Here is a 20,679-nt window from a genome sequence, read left to right on the forward strand (position 1 = left end):
TACGCTTTCTGTGGTTGCAGCACAATGAGAGAGACAAAATGAAATCATAAAACGACTGGAACGTGAAATTACATTCTAATAATGTAGGATGATTAAATATTCATGAAGACTTCTTAAAGAAATTATGAGTTTAAGACTGAAGGTGGTCAGACTCTGATTTTGCCTTTCTTGTGTTTTCACATATTTCAATGATTCACGTATTTCCAGTTTTTCTACCACTGTAATGGAAGAAATTACTTTTGTACAGTACAATAAAACATAAAGACAGTAATGTCAAGTTCTTGTTTTTCTTATTTCTTAATGTTGCCTCTGAAATGGTTGAAAAGCTTACGGCACCTATTCTTAACAGGCGTTTTATCAGCAACAGAAGAACAAATTAGTACATCCAGCCTGGGCTTGATCTAAATCTCACTTTTTGCTTAAAAAGAGATTGAGGCGATCCTAATAGTAGAAAAACAGACGCTATGTCCTCGTATGGTGACCCCTGGTGGTAACAAATATCATTACAGTCCACTGCCACAGTAGATATAACTTTTTATCAGTCTGGTGCTCACACTGTTTTTGCATGAATTGTGTCATGTCAAATTAATCGTTGAATAAACGTGTGAAATCGCTGCTTATAATGTTGTCGATTCAGTTATCTATGAATCACTAATGAGGTCACGTGTGACAGGTCTGCAAACTAGGGGGCGTGGTTATTTCAGGCCAGCAGTACCTTTCCTCTTATTTGTGATGTTTTTGCCCTCCCCTTTTTGACGTCACGTGGGTCTTGTCCGTTGTCTCGTGACACTTTGGAGCAAATAACAGGGGAAACGAGGCGTGCCTTGGTTGATGTGTTGTTATTGTGCAGCACATCTTCCTCACACTCTGTCAACCCTGTCCGCCGGCCTGCTGTGGTCACATCTGGCTGTCAACAGCATCTGATCCGGGACATTTTCTCCACTGAGCCGAGGTGCGTTCGAGCACGCAGCCTGAGCGGACACCCACTAAATAAGGAGTTGTCAAGCAGGAAGTGTGTGACACTGAGTGGACGGGCTCAGCGAGGTAAGCTTGCGGTTGCGCTGTGTTTCAGCGTGGGAAATGAAACATCTTAGGGATGCTTCACGGATGTTGCACTTTGAATGACTCTCCTTTGCGCCTTGGATCAGCTGCGTTGTTTTATTACAGCCAGACGATCCACCGGCGCGGCTGGGAAACTTCCTGACCTTCAGTTGTAAAGACAGACACCCCATACCAAGCGGCAACTGTGAGATTTATCCGCTTCAATACCATTTAGCCCCTTAAAGAACGTAAACTTTTTTTATGGCGCAGTTGCTCCACGTGCATGCAGTGTATTTGTGAATTAAGCTATTTGGGGCCTTATCTGAAGTAGGATCATTGAGGGTCTCATCAGATATTAAACAGCTCATGATGGACTGTAGCAACATGAGTTCAGTGTGTCGCTCAAAGTCTCCTGCAGCATGCGACGAGTGTCACAATCAGCAAAAGAGGAACTGACAAACAAACTGATATTGATCTCTGTATGTAGTTCACACTTTACTTCTTCACGAAATGTACTCATATTTTGGGTCATGATGGGGTTAAGAGCTTCCCCCACTTTATTTAGTATCTGTTAAAAACACCAGCTGCACCTCCTCCGGTCTGAGCAGAGTAATTAGTTTATAGTCTCAGCTCTGTTGTTCAACGCGTGCCTGTGGCTCGGATTGAGCCCCAGTAAGGAGTGATGTCCTGTATGCTCGATCATGCTTCATCATGTTCTGCTTTGGGTTTCTCATCGTGTGACTCCTGTAGCTGAAAAACTGGCAGAGGTTCACCTGCTCCAGTGATGAAAGCTGCGCCCTTGAGGAAGAAGGCTGAGAGCAGAGGACAGCAGGCCATCTGCACACTGAGAGGCTCTCTGCTCAGCTCTGATGTCTCCTCTTTGTTCTGAGCTGCATGTAAAAACAAACAAGTGGCTGTGAATCAGCTGACTGCAAATACCAACCTCAAGTGTGAGCAGGAGTTTTTATGAAGAAGTGTAACATACAGTCTTGACACAGACTCTCACTGCTTGATTGTGGAGTCAAAAAAATCAGATTGTTGCAGAAATGGAATATTCAACATCATTCTGACTCATAAAAGCCCAGCGAAACAACTGTATCTGAGTGAATGAATGTTCATTAGATAGTGCAGGACATGTGCTGTTGTGCACATGACTCCTTGCTTTTTAGGATGGTCTGCAGAGAGTGAAAAGAGGACATGAACACAAATCTGTCTGTGTCTTTTATATGAAGACAGACTTATAATACTCAGAACTGGATTTCATCCACAGTGGCACCCAATCACCCTTTTAAATCAAAGAATTTCTTCTAATCTACATGTCTTCAGGATACAAAAATGACAGTAGTGTATGAGAAATAGAGGTACAGATATATAATCTATTGCCGCTCATTACAACAGCTCTGGTTTCTAACTTTTTGTTTGTAATGTTATGTTTATCATTGTATTGATAAGGAAGGTGCTGCTGCACCTTCTATTGTTATGTCCTTCCTCTTTATGTGACAAAGTTCAGAATTTACAATACAGTGAAGTCCAAATCTGAATAAACTGAATCCAAAACTTAGTGCTTTGTTCTTAAAATAAAAAATGTGATGATTTGCATATAATTTAAAGCCTTAATATGGAAATCATACAGAATGCATTGAATTTAGTGTAGAAAGTGAGTGATTTAATTGTTTTTTCAAAGGTGTGTGTTAATTTTAAATGTGATGTCCAAGACATCAGTGGCGTGTATAAAACTGTGCTGCATTTGTGCCAAATCCTCTCTGTAAGCAGAGGATGCAGCTTTCAGTGTCTCTGCACTGTTTTTCTATACGTTTTCTTTGTGTTTTAGAGATGAATTCTTTTTGACTTATTTATGGATGCAGCTATGAACTGTGATCTCTGACGGGGGTTTCCATCGGTGTTCCTTCGCCATGCAGAGATTTCTATCACATAATCATCTCTGTTTTTAACATACAGTGTTGCCTCGGGGTAATCAAAGGGAAAATCAGTCAGGCAGTATGGGTTTTCAGCCTTGTGACTCGCCTGTGGAGATCTCCCCTAATTCTCTGAATACTTTAAGGATATTTTGTACTGTATATTTCAAATGGACTCTCTCAAAGCGGTAAACTTTTCGCCACCTTCACTTCCAAAAGACCTTTTAAAACTTCAATCAGGTGTCTTTGTTTTTTTGACCTAGTATTTTCTGGTCTTTTGTCTTTTCTTTTAAGATGTTTTGCTCTTGTCAAATTCAAAATGAGCAAAAATTTCACAAAAAAACTCGCTCATGTACTATTTTCCATTTCCTCTAAGCAGCAGATTCAGTTCTATCATAGCATCTCTTTATCTTTTAAACCTGTCCTTTCTTTACAGGGCCAGCAGGCTAATCTGTGTCTCTTTTCACCAGCCATGTCGAACGAACACACCCCTCTGATCCCCTCGGGGGTTTGTGGTCTCACTGTGACCGCAGCTCCATGCTGCACAGAGACAGACCCCACCCCAGACTCCGGCTCTGAAACGCCAACTCAGGACCCTCGAAGACTCAACACCTTTTTTGGGGTGATGGTGCCGACCATCCTCTCCATGTTCAGCATCGTATTGTTTCTGAGAACAGGTGTGGAGCGTTTTTGAAGACTTCAGAGAAATAAAAGCTGCTCTGGGTTGTAAATGTGGATGTTGTGATGCATTTACAGTATAACTGAGTCATTGTGCTGAAGTGACTCACAGTGGTGTGATCTCCCTCTGCAGGGTTTGTGGTTGGTCATGCAGGGCTGCTGCAGGGTCTTTTGATGGTGATTGTAGCCTACACCATCGTATCTCTTACAATTCTGTCTATCTGCGCCATTTCCACCAACGGTGCCATACAGGGCGGTGGAGCCTACTGTATCCTTACTGATTTTGCTATTTTAAATAATGAAATTTACTCAGGAATATAACTTGATTCTGCCCACAGTTTTATCATTGACAGCTGATAAATGTTCCTCAACAAAAATGGGATCAGACATGATAAGCCGGTCTTTGGGGCCTGAGTTTGGAGGAAGCATTGGTTTGATGTTCTTCCTGGCTAAAGTGTTTGCATGTGGCGGGTATGTTCTGGGTCTTGTGGAAGCCATACTTGATGTATTTGGAGCAGATCCTGGTAAGGACCTTTTTTCTTGCTAACTAATTAAATGAATTCATGACTCGTCCCCACTGCTCACCTTTTCTTCCTGTTTTTCAGAGACTTCTGTTTCCGAGGGGGTGCACGTGCTCCCCCAGGGTTACTGGTACACGGTTCTATACTCCTCGGTGATCCTCCTGCTGTGTCTGATCGTGTGTCTCGTGGGCGCACACATCTACTCTCGCACTGCCTTCGTCATCCTGCTGGTGGTCACCGCATCGTTGTTGTCCATCTTCGTCAGTTCTGTGGCAGTCAAAGCCCAGACATTTGTTATCACCCACCCGGGTCCTGATAACCATACTCTCCACTACAACGCCAGCTACACTGGTTTCAGCGCTACCACACTGAGGAACAACCTGGGCTGTGAGTTTTGATGGGACACCGTGTTGATGTTATATGAAAGCATTGTCATGAGCTAATTCTCTCTCTTTTTTTTCTCTAGCTGATTACTCCTTGGATTACAGCACCAACACTGTCATGTCTTTCGCCACCGTGTTCGCCGTCATGTTCACCAGCTGCACTGGGATCATGGCCGGTGCCAACATGTCAGGTTACAGCTTGTTGTCAATAATATTACACTTGAAATAGCACTAAAGTGCAAATTGTCATTGCAAGTTGTGGCATGAGTGCATTTACTTTGAGGCATTTGCTCTTCACACACGTATATGCGCTTTTTATTGTAAAATGTATTTACTAAAAAGACTTGAATGCTTGCCTTAAAGTGTATTTGATTTGTATTGTTGAAGTGTAATTGTATCATGGATCATATAAACGTATAAATGTGCTGATATTTGCTCTTACCCCACACGTTTTTGAAGGTGAGCTGAAGACTCCAAGCGTTTCCATCCCTAAAGGCACCATCATAGCTGTCTTTTACACCTTCACCGTCTATGTCCTTCTCTTAATCCTGATCAGCGCCACCTGTGACAGGTCTGAACCTGCTTGTAATCTCATTTTTGACAGTAGTAGTTAGATCAACACTCACTTAAGTAGCATGGCTTGTAATTACTATGAAAAGTCCTATAAATTATCATTGTTTTCTTTCTTGAGGACCCTTTTGATTCAGGATTATGGGTTCCTGCAGCGAATCAACGTGTGGCCGCCATTCGTCACTATCGGGATATACTGCGCCTCTCTGTCAGCTGCAATGTGCGCCATGATCGGAGCTTCTCGCATTCTTCATGCTCTCGCTCTGGACCACCTATTTGGTGAGGCACAAAAGGTTATTTTTAAGAGCTGTTTCTTACCTGTGCGTTGAATGATTTTTCTGAGACTTCTGTTTTCCTCGCAGGTTTGCCTTTAGCTCCGGCTGCCATCACATCCCGCTCTGGGAATCCATGGGTGTCGGTGCTGTACACTTGGGGCTTAGCACAGGCGAGTTGCTGCTTTGTACAGTTCTGTCATCTTTAGAATTGAAACTTCCTAATTCAGGATTTGTTTGTGTCTCAGTGTGTAGTGTTCGCAGGGCAGCTCAATGCTGTGGCTGGTCTGGTGACCGTTTTCTACTTGCTTGCCTACGCTGCAGTTGACCTGGCCTGTTTGGCTCTTGAGTGGGCATCAGCACCAAATTTTAGGTAAAAATGATTGCTGTTAAAGGTTCTCTCTATTAAAAAAAAAAAAAAAAAAAAACTCGTTTTTAAATGATATCTATTATGACAGAATCCTTTTTCCTCTTGAGAGCTTCTTATTTGGTGTTTGAGGTTAATACCAACCCAAAAACTCAGCTTTAGAAAGGTGTTTCACCATCAAAATGATTGAAGACTGGCTCTGAAAACAGCAGGGAAACTGACTCTAATATTTGACCCAGGTACTAAATTACACCTTTCATCTAAAAAGATGTATCAGATTTAGCAAAAGCGCAAAATCTTAAATGCTTCTAAATGATCATCTTTCTGAGATTATTTCATTGGTTGGACAAAAGAAAGCATTTGATGACATTTCACTTTTAAAGTGATGAGTCATGTTCTGACGACTGATGCAAATGATTGATAGATAGAGTTAAACAAATATTCAGCTTTACAACATCATCTAAATGTTTTTTAAACTGTGAAAGTAATATCTGTTTCCTCTTTCTGCTTCAGTTAACCTTCAGCTGTCTCACTCTCACTTTTTATTTTTGTTCCTTTGTGTTTCGCAGACCGACCTTCCAGCTCTTCTCCTGGCACACCTGCCTGCTGGGCATTGTCAGCTGTTTGGTTATGATGTTTGTCATTAACCCCGTGTACTCATCAGGCAGCATCGTCCTGCTGTTAGTGCTGCTGCTTTTCCTCCACTACAGATCGCCCACCAGCAGTTGGGGCTACATCAGCCAGGCGCTCATTTTCCACCAGGTATCTGGACACACGTGGATGCGCTCACTTACGCACGATCAGACTGCGGTTTTTCAGCAGTACTGTTTCCATTTGTCCGCTCTGTGTTTTAGGTACGGAAGTATCTGTTGATGCTAGATGTGAGGAAAGACCATGTGAAGTTCTGGCGGCCGCAGGTGTTGTTGATGGTGTCCAACCCGCGCTCCTCCTGTCAGCTCATCCTGTTTGTGAACCAGCTGAAGAAGGGAGGACTGTTTGTGCTGGGTCACGTGCAGCTGGGAGATCTGGGTAAAGCTAAGTGGGTCATCTGTTATGGCCATCTGCATCTAACACTATTACATTATTAGTTATTTCCTTTTTGGTTCCACCCATTACTGAAAATTGCCATGATGTCATTCCTTTTTCAGTCGTCCAAAGGCTTAAAAGACTTAATTTCTACATTAGTTTTGTGTCAGCCTTTAAGCTCGCTCTTCTTGTTTAGGTGTAATTTAAGTTGTGTAGGAGATTCAGGTGTTTGGTTGCCAAGTGGAATATATCTTTATGTTAAGCACCTTGATGTATTTTACTAAGTTAATGAATGACTGGAATCACATATGCACCATCATCATGACTCATCACCAAGTCTCCTTTCGATCAGCGTTTGCTTTCTTTATCGATAACTTATTTTCTCTGTAGCTTGGTAGCCTCAGAATGAAGAAAGTTAGGCTATAAAAGTGAACATCTTCTTCAAACTGTAATATTTCTATTTTAAACTATCTTTACATTAATTGATTTATTTCTTAATTACCACTTTTTATGGCGTAGTTAGCCTTAAGGACCCAGAGAGCAGCTCACATATTCCTTCCCTCAGTCTGCCTGCCTAACATGTCAGAGTTTTTTCATTTAAAGTAACACATAAGAATTGGGCACATTTCTTGTACTTTGGCTCTTCCTACAGTTAGCTGTCATAAAAACACATCTCTATGAATGTACAGCCACACACGAGTCGGTTGTCACGTTGAAGAGGCCACAAAGATGTCATCAAAAGTAAAAAAGAAAAAACTTATGTGTTGCTTTTATACATTTAGAAGTACAAAATAATTTCAACTGATCAAAGCTTCCATGTGTTCAGCTGTATTTCTGCTTCGTGTTTCTGAGCTAAGCTAATGAGGTCCACCTCATTAGCTTACATGAGGCTGACAAAAGGAACTCTTTTATATGTAATGCAGCTCATTACACAACCACCACCTGCTGTGACCTCAAAAGTAAACGTGTAGAAAAACAGCCAGAATTATTAACTCATTCATGTCAATAAAAACTGATGATGCAGAAGCTTTGTACTTTATAACTGAGCAGCTTTATTGGACTTTACCAGTTAAACCTCAACGTCAGCATGATATAATTTATAGAATAAAACCTGTGAATGTGATATTATAGCCGGTGAAAAGTAAAAAAATAGTAAAATGAAGAGGGAGAAGCATGACAACTTTGATTTAGCTGTTTTTTTGTAATTAATACTCATAAAGTCATACGGAGCAATGGTTAGCGCGATCATAGCAGTCAGTGTTTCAGTAGAAAAACTACACAGGATCAGAGTTTCAAGGGTTTCAACTGAAAACTGAAGATAATGTGTTTCTTAAAAGTTTGGGCAGAAAAGGAGCTGTTGTTGATTTGTTTGCTAAAACCTTCCTCCCTGCCCTCTGTGTTGCAGACACCCTGCCATCAGACCCAGTCCAGCAGCAGTACAACTTCTGGCTGAGCCTTGTTGATAAACTCGGAGTGAAGGCCTTTGTAGACCTGACGCTCTCTCACTCGGTTAGACAAGGGACACAGCACCTGCTGCGCATAACAGGCCTCGGTAAACTCTTGCTTTTTCCTTCATTCTTTTCCCACATAAAGACTAAATGATGTTTTGTTGTCTGCACACTGTTAATCTTATGCGCTCTGGTTTTGTGTCTCTCTATAGGCGGCATGAAGCCCAACATGCTGATTTTGGGTTTCTATGATAGCTGTACCCCTGATGACTTTTTCCTGCAAGATTCTGCCTTCTGTGCCTCATCGGAGGAACAAGGCAGTGAAGGGGAATATAATTTTGGGGTTGACCTACCTTCATTGCAGGCCCATTTCCCCCCTGTTCGACATATTGAGAGCCCACGGTGGCTATCACCAGAGGAGTATGTTGGCATAATTTCTGATGCCATTAAAATGAATAAAAATGTGTGCCTTGGCCGATACTTCTTCCAGCTACAAGGAGAAGATAAAGATAGCAAAGTCGATGGATCAGAGCGGACTATAGATGTGTGGCCTCTCAACCTGCTCCAGCCGGGCTGCCATGACTATGAGGACGTGTGCAGCCTCTTTCTCCTGCAGATGGCCTGCGTGCTTAACATGTCCAACAAATGGCGCAATGCAAGAATGAGAATCTTCCTGAATGTGCAGACAGGTTCCTGCGACCAGGGCTGGGTGGTGAATGAAGAGACGTTTCGAGAGTTGCTGAGGAATCTGAGAATCAGGGCATCCATTAAGATTGTGCCGTGGGACTCTGTGGTGCAGCACCACTCCCTGCCAGAGGGGGAGCGCTCTGCCGAGCCGATGCCGGCTTTGTCAGAGGACTACTTGTCTGCAGTAAACGGCATGTTGATGTTGCACAGCTCACAAGCTGCTGTTCGCTTCCTGTATTTACCTCGGCCTCCTGCTCGTCACAGCCTGTCACAACAGTACTTAGCTCAGCTGGAGGCGGTGACCATCGGTTTGGGGCCAACACTCTTGATTCACGGTGTCACCCCGGTCACATACACTGAACTCTGAGCATGTGCAGCCATGGGTTTTGTTTATTAGGTATCATTTGATATTATACACTGTTTATTTAGATGTAAGTAAAAACAAATGAAAGCCTAATTTTAAAAGAGAGAATGTTACTGTACAGTATTTAGTACTTTCACCTCTTGGGTTATTTTTTTGTTGTTTAAAAAGAAACTCAATCAGGTGCCACTTGAAGCTTTCGCATTCAAGTAGGATGCTTTCCTAATTTTATATACTTGAAGTAGAGTTGTGGTTGAGCCAAGAAATATCTGATATGTTGATGAAACCTTTTTTTTTTTTTCCTTTTTGCATTAATGACACATCTGCCTCACACATATATATATATATATATATATATATATATATACAGGAAGTAACATGTCACACCACAGAAGAAGAACACATTTCTGAGCAACAACACATGAACATTTCTTTCTATTTTCAGCAACGACATTGAAAAAGACTGTTCTGTTTTTTGATAAAAATAGATAACTGCGCAAAATCAACTGCTCCTCTTGATTCGTTTCTATTTATCACCGCTTGCTTTTTCCTTCATTATCACATCTCCATGTGGTTGGACCAAGGAATCCAAAGACATTTTGTTCCCGACTTCTTCATGCACTTACACAAGCTTGCCTCCTTTTTGCTGCTCCTTGTGTCTTTCTGCTCTTTTTACGCAAAGGGAACTAATTTTCATATCTGGCCTGAGAATGCTGAGCGGCATCTGATGCTCTGTTGTTTGCGTTTATATGAAGTTCTGCGTTGGAGTTTTGTGCTTCAGAAGACAAACTGTAGAAGTAATAATCCCGTCTGAGACAGGACCCACCTAACCAAAGAAAGTTGTCGTATTTATACACTATAACGAAGTAATGAAATGCCCTTGCAGGTTTCATGTTTTTTTTGTTGTTACTAAAAAGCATCTGACCCAACTCGGCTGCTCAAAGAGAAAGCTTTAAAGGATTCCTGCTCAAAGCTCATGTACATAAATCCATCTGAGAGGAATAAATATACTGTACAACACATTCATTGTGTCTTGTTCTCTTTGCAACTGTCACATTTTACATCGAATTACAAATATATTTATGATTGGATCAAAGTAATGAATACAGTTTCCTTACATTTTAGTATTGATAATTACGGAAGAACTGGAGAGGAAAATTACCTTTCTGCTGATATTTGTAGCTACTAAACCAGTTTTTTAACTGAAAATAAATAAATGTTCAAAATATAATGATGTTCACATAAATTGTTGGATACAGAGATAATAGTACAGTAAAGATAATTGTTATAATGTCCATGTTATGAAGAAAATGATTACTCCTCCTTTGAACTGAGCCTCTCCTTTTCCTCATATATTCCTCTTTCGTATTTTCTTGTGTTTGAAAGGTTTCGCAGTTTTTTGATGAGGAACGTCGACATGCGAAGCCAGTCCGGAAAGAACAATGTGAGAGCCGCACTCTGTAAGATGTTGGACAAAGGGAAAAGTTAAAGTTCTGCAGCTTACAGTTTGAAAGGAGATCACAGTCTGCTGGGGCTCTGACCTGCAGTGCGTGAGACAAACAGCCGCTGGAGTAGCTGGAGTGACCCACAGTGTTCACAGCTTCACGGACAAACCCTGAGGCGCTCTTCACCAACCTGTTGACTTTCATGTTGTGTGTCATGTTGGTGGACACCATGAGGGGGGCCACACACTGAGGATAAGGTAAGATCAGGTTGAACAGATTAAACTTCTCTTCACATGATGCTTGGAACAAAAACAACAAGAGCAAAGGCTTATGTCATAAGCTGCATATTTTGTCCAAACTTTTAACTAAAACAACAGCTTAGAGTCAAATACAAGTGTTTATATTAGTCTTGTGTCATTATGTGTGATGTTTATATGATGTGTGTTTTCCACACTTCCAGCTGTCACTGCTGCAGATGTGTTGGGAAATATCACGAGTCTCAAAGCACGGAAACTGGATCATGCCAATGATTCAGCTACTCTCCTGAAGAGGAGATGCACAATGTTCACAATGTTTTGGCTGGTATTTTAAAACCCAAAACACATTTATACTTGCATACTCTTTGACTCAGGTAGGGTCCAACTGTAACCTGGGCAAAAGTCCAGTGAATGAGTTTGAACAATGCATGTAAATGTTCCTGTGAAGAGCTAAGAAAAGATGATCTGATATAAAGGCACAAAGTTCTAAATGTCCCATTGCTTTCATATCTTCAGAGAGATAGTTTTATTTAATCTTTTAGCATGATAGATGCTTCGGTGTACATTACAGTCAGAGCCAGAGATTATCTCCTGATGAAAATCTGTGCCTGTTGGAAAAATTTAGTTTCTTAATACTTCATTAGTTCATAGAACATTTTGTCAAAAGGCACCAGGCCTGTTTAGGAGTTTATTTGGAAGCTGGAAAAGTTCTCATGTTGGTACAGGTGTAGCTGCAGATATCACAGCTGGGAGTAAATAAACCTGGTAGAATTTCCTGGTAGTAAAATTAGGGTTTGATTGACCATTTTAGCTATTTACAAGGATCTGTTCTCTTGAAACAGCTCTTGCCTTCACACTGTAAGCCTTATCATTCCTGTTAAATCCCAATTTTTAGTTACAGCACAAACTGAAAGAAATGCCACCTTATTACACTGATAACTTCAATCACTTATTGAAGTTATCAGTGTGCTAGGCAGCTCTTCTGGAGAAGCCTTTGACTGTCGATTGGTGGGACAAAGTTTGGCAGTTCAGAGTAGTCCTCCATCTTTGAAAACTCCAGCGCCTTTGCTGTGAATGTTTATGAATCTGCTGTGACTATAAGAGCTTGATAGAAGTTTTTGGAGATCCCCATGTACTTTTAAACCTTTCGATTCAGTTTTAGTCTTGGCTCAAATAATTATTTTGCTTTGACAATTTAGGTCATAATTGGGCTCAAGCATGAACTTGTGTTGAAACACCACATGTGTTGTTTACCTGAACAGTAATTCCCTTTGACTTGTACTCAGCACACAGGCACTGGGAGAAATATGATACAAAAGCCTGCAGTAAGAGAGAAAACAAGCAGAGCAGTTAGTGAACATTATTAGGTTGAAGCCAGGAGAAGTTTAATTATGTGCATGCGAATACCATTGCCAGCAAAAGTATTCAGAATAAGGAAATACCTTGGAGGCAGAATACAGGGCTAACAAAGGCTGCGGACGGGAACCCATCTCAGATGAGATATTTATTATCAATCCTGTCCCTCTGGGGAGGGGATGGAAGACAAACAACCATTAATTCATCCAGTATTCTCATCATCTTTATAATCGCTCCTAATAGATTATTTATGTGTGAGTACCTTTCCAACATGTCTGGAAGAACCAGTCTGGTCATCTGAGTCAAAACAGCATAAGATCATTATGATTAGAAATCTTTATACACAGTGGTATGTACAGGTGAGAACAGATAACGAGGAAAAACACTCACCTGAGGGACAGACAGCATGTTACAGTTGATGATCTGAGTGATTGTCTGTTCAGAATTAACACAGGGTTTAATCTACTGGACAAACCTGCCTAATAATAGCCTGAATCCGTAATGAAGAATCATCCAGTTTAATCATCCTGTTCTTAGAGAATGAAAAAAGGAGCCTACCTGCTCAGCATCTGGGATTTCCAGAAAATAGGCAAAGTGTTCAGTACAGGTCATTCCCACGTTGTTGACTGTACGGTTTGCAAAGACACAAATCACAACTCTTGTTAAGAATCACGTATATTCTGTTGAATTAGAGTTGATTCTAGTTTGTGTAGTGGTGATCACAGATGCATAACCTCCATGTTTCTCCCCAACTCTTTCAACAATGTGGGTCTTATAAGCTAATCAAGAGCACAATAGGACAAAGATGGGGAGCAGCATGTAATCTGCAACTTGACCTTTGAACCAGGTCTGTACTGAGATAATTATTTCTCATTTATTGTTGCCTTGATCATACAGTTTAGATTTGCTCACCAAAACTGTTTGATCACAGTTAACGAACTATTGTTGACAAAGTGTCCCCATGACAAACATTTAGAGTATCTGTTGACTCTACAAATGCAAAACTATTTGCTCAGACAACTGGGGTTAACCATAAGTCTCTTTTTTAAGATCGACGAGAATAGCTCACTAATATGAGTATTATGAATATCTAACCCGTATATATTTTTTAAAAGAAGTGCTTAAGTGTGCTTTTCCTCTTTTACCCAGAATTCCAATCTCCAGGCCTCGAAGTTCCTTGGCTATAGCAGGGTAGATGCAGCAGCCATCAGTGAAGTCCACTTGGATGGTACGGGTCTTTCGTCCAAACTTATTCTCTGCGGAAGACCAAGCGAGAACATGTAAATCATTTCTGCTGCGCAGTTGCACACCAGGTAAGACAAATGTGTTTACTGCAGCAAGGGCACAACCTCAGAGCACACCAGATTAACTTGCACGACTCACCTATCTCTTTGGCAGCCATTTGGAGCTTATAATCAGATCTGCCTATCAAAACTACATCCAGACCTCTCTGTGCAAACTAAAGGAAGACATGCAGACAGACAGGTTGTGCGACTGTCCTCAGCTTTCAGGTGAATCAGTTTTTAAAAGAAAACACACACAATGACACCATTAAAGTGTTCTTTCAATTCTAAACATCAAATTTTGGACCAAAAATGTGAAAGAGCATTTTCTCAAGAGGAAATTGAGACTCACCTCACTGGCATAGGCCTTACCAATGCCAGATGTAGCTCCAGTTACAACTACACAAAGGACAGTACACAGACATGTCAGATAAACAGTTTTTATTATTATTAAAACACTTAATACGCTGCATAACATCATGAACTCATGGAAGAAAGCTGTTGAAAACTGGAACCAATTGGCTGTTCTTTTACAATAAAGTACCAAACTTTTCACAAAGTTTTGCAAATATAAAGCATAATTTTAGGGATTTTGCTGTTCAAAGAACCCAATTTCACAAACACTTGATATAATTCTAGATTTCAATCTGCTGTATCAAAGGACCCCATTTCAAATATTAAACTGAGGTAAATAATTGACCAGAAAGACTGGATTAAGGTTCAAAAGTTAGTCGCTTAGACCATCTAAATGGTTAAACCTCCTGTTTTGGAGAGAAGCGGGAAGACTAAAAAGAAATAAAAGTGCACTGCAATGTTTGGAAGGAACACAACTGGAAGGAAGTACCCCATCAAGTAGGACTTTGAATTTGAACTTATCAAGTCTTCATCGAACCAGATGCACAGAGAAGGGACTTGTGAGAGTAAAAAGAGGTTTTCTCTGCCACAGCCTAAAACAGTCTTAACCCTAAAACGAGCTTCCACACCCGCCAACCACAATTTTCATCACAAACCTCAATACATGGTTAGAGTAAGGTTCAAATGTCCATCAGTCATAGTAAAAATGAGCCACAAAATCATTGCATGCGTTAACTTGGCAGCTCTCTGAATTTTGTTTTGAATGTTTTAACTTTTGTATTAAATGTAGCCAGTGAGACAACACAAAGTATATAACTGACTTTACCTGCCCATTGTCCAAATGTCCTTATGTCCACATACCAAAACTCTGACAAGACAAATTCTCTGAATGCACTCCAACATCTCCAGGTGAGTTTCAGCAGGTAAAAAGCAACAGTTAATCCCCCAAAGAGGGCCAGCAGTTCTGTGAATGACATGTTGTAGCAGTGCTCCTGACTGAGAATGATTTCCTTATAGTAAGATGCACCAATGTTTAGGAGGTGGCTAATCTTAATTTTATAGATGAAATGGAAAATGTTTTGTGCACTGTGCTCCTCCCCTCTTTGCTCCACCCCCTGCTGTTTGCTGCTATCATGGGGATGAGATTGGCACACAGTAAACACCCCATTAAAGAGCTTTTTGAGTAGTGTGCTGCAGTGGCTTGTTTATTGATATGATGAGCTCACTGGAACAGAGTGTGGGTCTGAGCCAAGAGCATCATGCAGCATCATAGAGAGGTACTTACCTTGATGAGTGACTTAATGTGTAGATTTAATCAAGCGGACCTTTAACACATTGTTTGCTGTGGCCAAAACCACAGATTCAGTTGAATAAGCCGTTCTCATTGCGCGTGGATCGCTTGCAACTAATCACAAAAGCCCCAAACAAAACAATGAATCATCAAGTCAAGACAAAAACATCTAAATAGACGTGAATGTGACCCAGTATTTCTGACAGCTGATAAGTCTGCTGCAGCTACAATCTGTCGGTTTTGTGTGCCAGCAGAGACAGTCCTACACTTTCATGTGGAATCAACGTCTGCACATTGATAGATTGATAAGGCTCTTGATTAAAAGCATCAGTAATAACATTTGTGATAGTGCACAAGAGGCATACGTACATGTACAGTCCCGTGACCCAAGTGATGGGAAAAAAATCTGCTTGTCATCAAACTCTGTTTGTCTGATAAACCATTCTGTCATTTATGGCACCATAATTAAGGCTGCCTTAAAAAACTGTCCAACCCTTAATGTTATACCATGTTATCACACTGTAATGGGTGAATAAAAAGAATACATATATGTTTGGTGATTGTGGTCTGGCGTAATGTAGGTATTTACACTGATCAGCCTTAACATTAAAACCACTGACAGGTGACCTGAGCAACACTTCTCATCTTGATTCAATGCAGTGTTCTGCTGGGAAAGCCTGCATCCTGGGATTCATGTGGACGGACGCCTCAGAGCCCAGAGAAAGGTTAACATGAGGCTTATTTTTTGCACAGAGAAGTTTTCAGATAAATCTGTGAACATCAGCTGACATTGTGGTGCTTGACAAAGCTTTCCCACAGTAATCCCTTATCAGCTACTGATGAATTATGTTTGTTTATGCAGTGCCATCTGAGGGGAATCACTGGTGACTCAGGCTTGCACACTTTTATGCACTGGAATAGCTCCACAGTCTTTGAATGGTTCAATGCACTTCAGAGGGAGACATGTGCAAATCCTTTCTTATCTTTTGGGAACATTGTTGTCATTTGTTCAATAATTTTATCACACATTTGTTGATAAGCTGGATATCCTCAGCCCCTCTTTGCTCCTCAACACTCAACCTTGAGAGGAGGCTGATTTTGCACCAAATCATGATCACAATCCTGTTGATACCACCTATTTGAAATAGCACTGTTGATATTGCCAAACCTTTTGAAAATATGGAGCCCTGAAATGCAAAAATATCAAAATCTGGTTCACTTTTTAGGGATGCTGGCAGCCACAAGAGGTCGCTGCAGTACCTTTAAAACCAAATGAGGAGAGCTACTCTGCTGGAACATGTTGCTGTGTAAATATGATTCTAAGTGAATTTAAATATAATGTCATTATGACATATTATCAATTATACAGACACAATTCTGAATTAATTATATTGACATGTAATTAATTAATCTGATTATGTCACCATCACCACGCAGACATCATACCAGTGTTGAAAATGTGACACATTGCTGTTATTGAAACATGTATTTAACGACAAAATCCCTTATATTTATTAGTTATTGGGCAACACGTGACTAATCTCACCTGGTGAAGAAAAAACTGAGAACAAACTTCACCAATTTATGAAAAAAATTTTTATAATCTTGGGTATTTAATAATAATAATTTTTATAATAATAGTTTTTATAATAATTAATAGTTTAAACTAGACAACAACAGTAATAATAATGATAATAAAACAGTAGTTTTACCACATTAACTTAACCCAAGCTTATTAAAGAGAGGTCGAGTGTAGAAATAATCAATAAAATTCACTAACACTTCCTGCTTCAGGATGAACTGAAGACGAAGGACAATTATGACTGTCCATCTAGCTACTGTATGAGCGTAATGTTAAAAATATTTGATCTGGGAGGGATGGTATGATGGTGAATTACGGATATTTGTGGCATGTTTAATGATACATAAAAGTCTGGAGCATGCTACAATCCAGACGACAATGTTTTTTTCCTTTATCCAAAGATAGCCTTTCTTATTTGTTTAAGACAAATCATTTTTATTCATTACAGCAAGGTAGGTCCACAGTGAGAGTTTAACTCCTGTTAAACTGGCTACTTGTAGTCCAGATTTGTAACAAAAACATAATATATGGCCAAAGAGGCTCTTGATGAGCTGAAAACTTCATCAATTGGTCTCCTCAGTTCCAAAACGCAGGAAATATTTCCTAAAAGAACAATAAAGTTCCATAGATTTAATCTGTTTCTTTACAACTGAATATAGGACTTACTTTGCTGCATTTTTCTTAAAATTTTCCCACAACTTTTTTTGGTTCCTTTTGAAATGGTGTTGTATCAATTTTTAATTTAATCAATCAACTAACCTTGTGTTGCGTGCACAACTTTGATCGTACTGGGAATCCTGTGGGATAGCAACATGCAGTCAAAGCTCTATTAGGCAAGTGTTTGCAGACAATGACGGAAGGTCTTCCATTACATTGGTCGGGATTACACATCCAAAATAACACTCTCAAATGCCCTTTAGAGAAGATTCCCTGCTTTTCTACACAGCATTGATCTGATGATCCTGGAAAGAGTGAGTGATGTCATTGTAGTTGGCTGCCAAATCAATTCCCCTGATTAATTAATTTGGGTCAGGGAGTTCTTCAAAGCTCATGCAACAATCTTCTTCAATAATATATTGATTAAGTTTGACAAATGGTAAAGTTTTCTGGGAGAGATGTGACTAAAAACTTTCACATCACACTGCTAGCTTTTCAAGTTATGGGACTCAGAATATTCTGGTAAGATACTGTCTGCTAAATGAGCATGTAACAAATCACAAGTGCTTACAGCCTCCTGTCAGTGTGGGCCTCTGTTGTGGGCCGAGTTGGGCATTTGACCTTGTGATCTCTGTCAGTGCCGTCAATCATTTCACTAAGAGGCTTGCATGCGAGAGATCAGTTTAGCAAGGCCTCACCTGACTAATCTGATTACTTCAACAAGTCACCTATCAATGTGTAATGCAGGACAAAATGAATCAAACTGTCCTCACAGAAGTGAACTTCCATACAGAGGTCAATAGGAGTTAAGTGTTTGATAATCATTTGTGAAAATCTTTCTTTTTCCACTGGCTTAATTTACAGCTGCAGCATCAAGAGTGACTTTCAGTAGCCTGCTACATATAACACTCAAGATATTTACAGCCCTGTGCTGCAGCTAACATAGCTCTTTTGTCTTTATTAGCTTTGCTCTCACATGTACATATGTAAGGTTCTCTTGTTGAACTTTGGACTTTCTAGCTTTTTTTCAGAATTTGGAGGTGCATGGAGCCCCATAATGTGAGGAAAAAAATGACCACATCAGTGCTAGTTTAGCATAATCTGCCATATTTAGCATAATCTTTTTCTGCTTTGCAGTGAGGTTAAATGTACTGTAAACTGCTGAAGACCCATGATACTCTTGTGCGAGTTCTCTTTTCAGTTACCATCTTTAGCTCTTTAGACTATAAGAACTGCAAAGAGCATGCGTGAAGGTTTCAGAAGGATTTGAACTGCAGAAGCTAACACATGTGCCTTTATCATTTTATCATACATTTCAAGTCGTAAGTGAACAAATTCTGTCACTTAAATGTCCATTAGAGATAAAACAGATCATGGAGTTTGCCACCTCTCATTTATGTAATGCCGCTGGACTTGGACGTCATCTGAGGGACTCATTTTTCATTTTGCAGTTCTGAGATGTGTCATGTTCCCTCGATTTGAAATAAGTGGAAAAAAGAACAATCTTTATAGATGATATAGGCCAGTGGAGATTAAACTGTCATCAAATGTTAACATTTTTAAATCCAGGTTAAAAACATTTCTTTTCTCATGTGTCTATGCATGAAATCTGCACAGTATGTTTTAACTTATCTAGACTGTTGCTTCTTTTAATTCATTTTAATTATTTATTTATTTCTATTGACATTCTTTTACAAATTTTTAATGCTTTTTGTGCTCCCTGCTGCAATGCTTTTATTTTATGTAAAGCACTTTGGATTGTTTTGTACATGAAATGTGCTACAAATAAATTTGACTTTGACTTTTGACTTTATAGGTTCTATCACCTGCTGCTTTCACCCCAGTTCTTCCCAGGTCTGACCATTAAAATGAATTAGTCAACACTCAAAGTGTCAGGCATCTTAAAGTTTCCTCTGCATGTAATCATTGCGGTGCTAAATTTGCACCTACATAATACCCATACGGAGTAAGTGTGCTTCTACTTTCTCCTTCTTCTCCCTTCACCCTCCCCCACAACACACACACACCTGCTCTTCCCACAAGTATGGATAAGACGCTAAAGAAGGCTGAGAAGTCAAAGCTTGTCAGTCGTTCCCACTCTTTCTTTTGCTTTACTTACCAGCTCTCTCCTCAGTGCTCTTCTAGTCTATTTTTACCAGTCCGAACTCTGGAGCAGAGTTTGCACCTCCTCTCGCCCACCTTTGGTTTGGGATGGATCTCAGTCCCAAACCAGGTCAGCAAAAACTAAAGCAAGACTAACCCACAGGAAATGTGGAGAGCTTTAATTTTGTGTGTTGTCTTTCAGGAACTTGGACAGAAGTATAGATGATTTGATTTTTTTTTTAACCTCACATGACATTTGGATTATGATTATATTTTTTCCACAATGAAAGTCCAGACATAAGTGCTCCCGCTGTGTTCGTCAAGACTCTTAATCCACTTGGAATTTAAATGGTACTATTTAATGACTGATGCCAACCTCGACATGGCTCTTGTGTAGAAAACTGCTCCAGGTAAGAACTGTGCCTTATTGATGGCATTATGGTCAAATTGCTTTGTGTCTTAAAGCTTTATTTTTATAAAGATGAACAATTCGTTCCTGTAACAATGTTGATCTGCTTGTACAACAGATATTTCTGCAAATGTGTTGTATTGTCTATTCTCCTGAATTTGTTATATGTTATGAAATAACTGATCTATAGTTGACAGATAAGAACAGTACGTGATAATTACATAATCTGTCTTTTTCTTATTTTCAGTGGCTCAACTGTAACGGGCCTAGTACATCCGAGTATTTCATTTAGCTACTGATTAGCCGATGTCAGTATTAGCCACTTTATTGGGCTTGTTAGTTGCTATCAAATTGCTACATTAAAGGAAATAAATTCCTCTATTTAATGACATGATATTTCAGCTCGAATTTGATACAAGCCTTACTCAACATGATATCTAATAGAGCTTCTAAAAAAATCTTAAAATAGTCGTAAAAATTGAACATTTCTAACCCTGTTTGGAAACATTGTTATTTCTACTAAGCTCAGGACTTTTGCTCCAACTATACAAGCATACCATACTCTGACATGAATATTAGGGCAAATAACTAGTAGACACAAGATAAAGATGATTCGAAAGTCAGGATACACACTTTACCCTATTTTTCTGTTTTCTTTTATTTCAGGAAGTT

General features: G+C 39.9%; 2 protein-coding genes across 4 annotated transcripts; one reads left to right on the forward strand and one right to left on the reverse strand.

The window, feature by feature from the left end:
- Positions 1-773: 773 nt before the first annotated feature.
- On the forward strand, positions 774-10,292 carry slc12a9 (solute carrier family 12 member 9). Of its 2 annotated transcripts, none has more exons than XM_072374569.1 (14): positions 774-1,044; positions 3,394-3,634; positions 3,769-3,903; positions 4,022-4,159; positions 4,241-4,543; positions 4,623-4,730; positions 4,999-5,110; positions 5,231-5,388; positions 5,472-5,554; positions 5,630-5,754; positions 6,318-6,510; positions 6,603-6,777; positions 8,180-8,326; positions 8,435-10,292. In XM_072374569.1, the coding sequence occupies exons 2-14, from the start codon at positions 3,430-3,432 to the stop codon at positions 9,274-9,276; spliced, it is 2,724 nt and encodes a 907-aa protein (XP_072230670.1). In that variant the 5' UTR covers positions 774-1,044; positions 3,394-3,429; the 3' UTR covers positions 9,277-10,292. The 2 variants fall into 2 exon arrangements, with proteins under 2 accessions (XP_072230670.1, XP_072230671.1); XM_072374570.1 differs by having other exon boundaries at positions 3,428-3,634.
- Positions 10,201-14,997, reverse strand: hsd20b2 (hydroxysteroid (20-beta) dehydrogenase 2). 2 transcript variants are annotated; one of them, XM_072374572.1, is made up of 11 exons: positions 14,792-14,997; positions 13,964-14,010; positions 13,712-13,787; positions 13,474-13,584; positions 12,887-12,954; positions 12,719-12,763; positions 12,591-12,625; positions 12,415-12,496; positions 12,227-12,292; positions 10,812-10,961; positions 10,562-10,728 (listed from the first exon to the last, which is right to left on the reverse strand). In XM_072374572.1, exons 1-11 carry the CDS (start codon positions 14,940-14,942, stop codon positions 10,585-10,587), a joined length of 975 nt encoding a protein of 324 aa, XP_072230673.1. In that variant the 5' UTR covers positions 14,943-14,997; the 3' UTR covers positions 10,562-10,584. The 2 variants fall into 2 exon arrangements, with proteins under 2 accessions (XP_072230672.1, XP_072230673.1); XM_072374571.1 differs by having other exon boundaries at positions 10,201-10,961.
- Between the last annotated feature and the right edge of the window lie 5,682 nt (positions 14,998-20,679).

This window comes from Leuresthes tenuis, unplaced genomic scaffold, assembly GCF_036924035.1.
Source record: "Leuresthes tenuis unplaced genomic scaffold, fLeuTen1.0.hap1 SCAF_21, whole genome shotgun sequence".
NCBI classification, from domain to species: domain Eukaryota; kingdom Metazoa; phylum Chordata; class Actinopteri; order Atheriniformes; family Atherinopsidae; genus Leuresthes; species Leuresthes tenuis.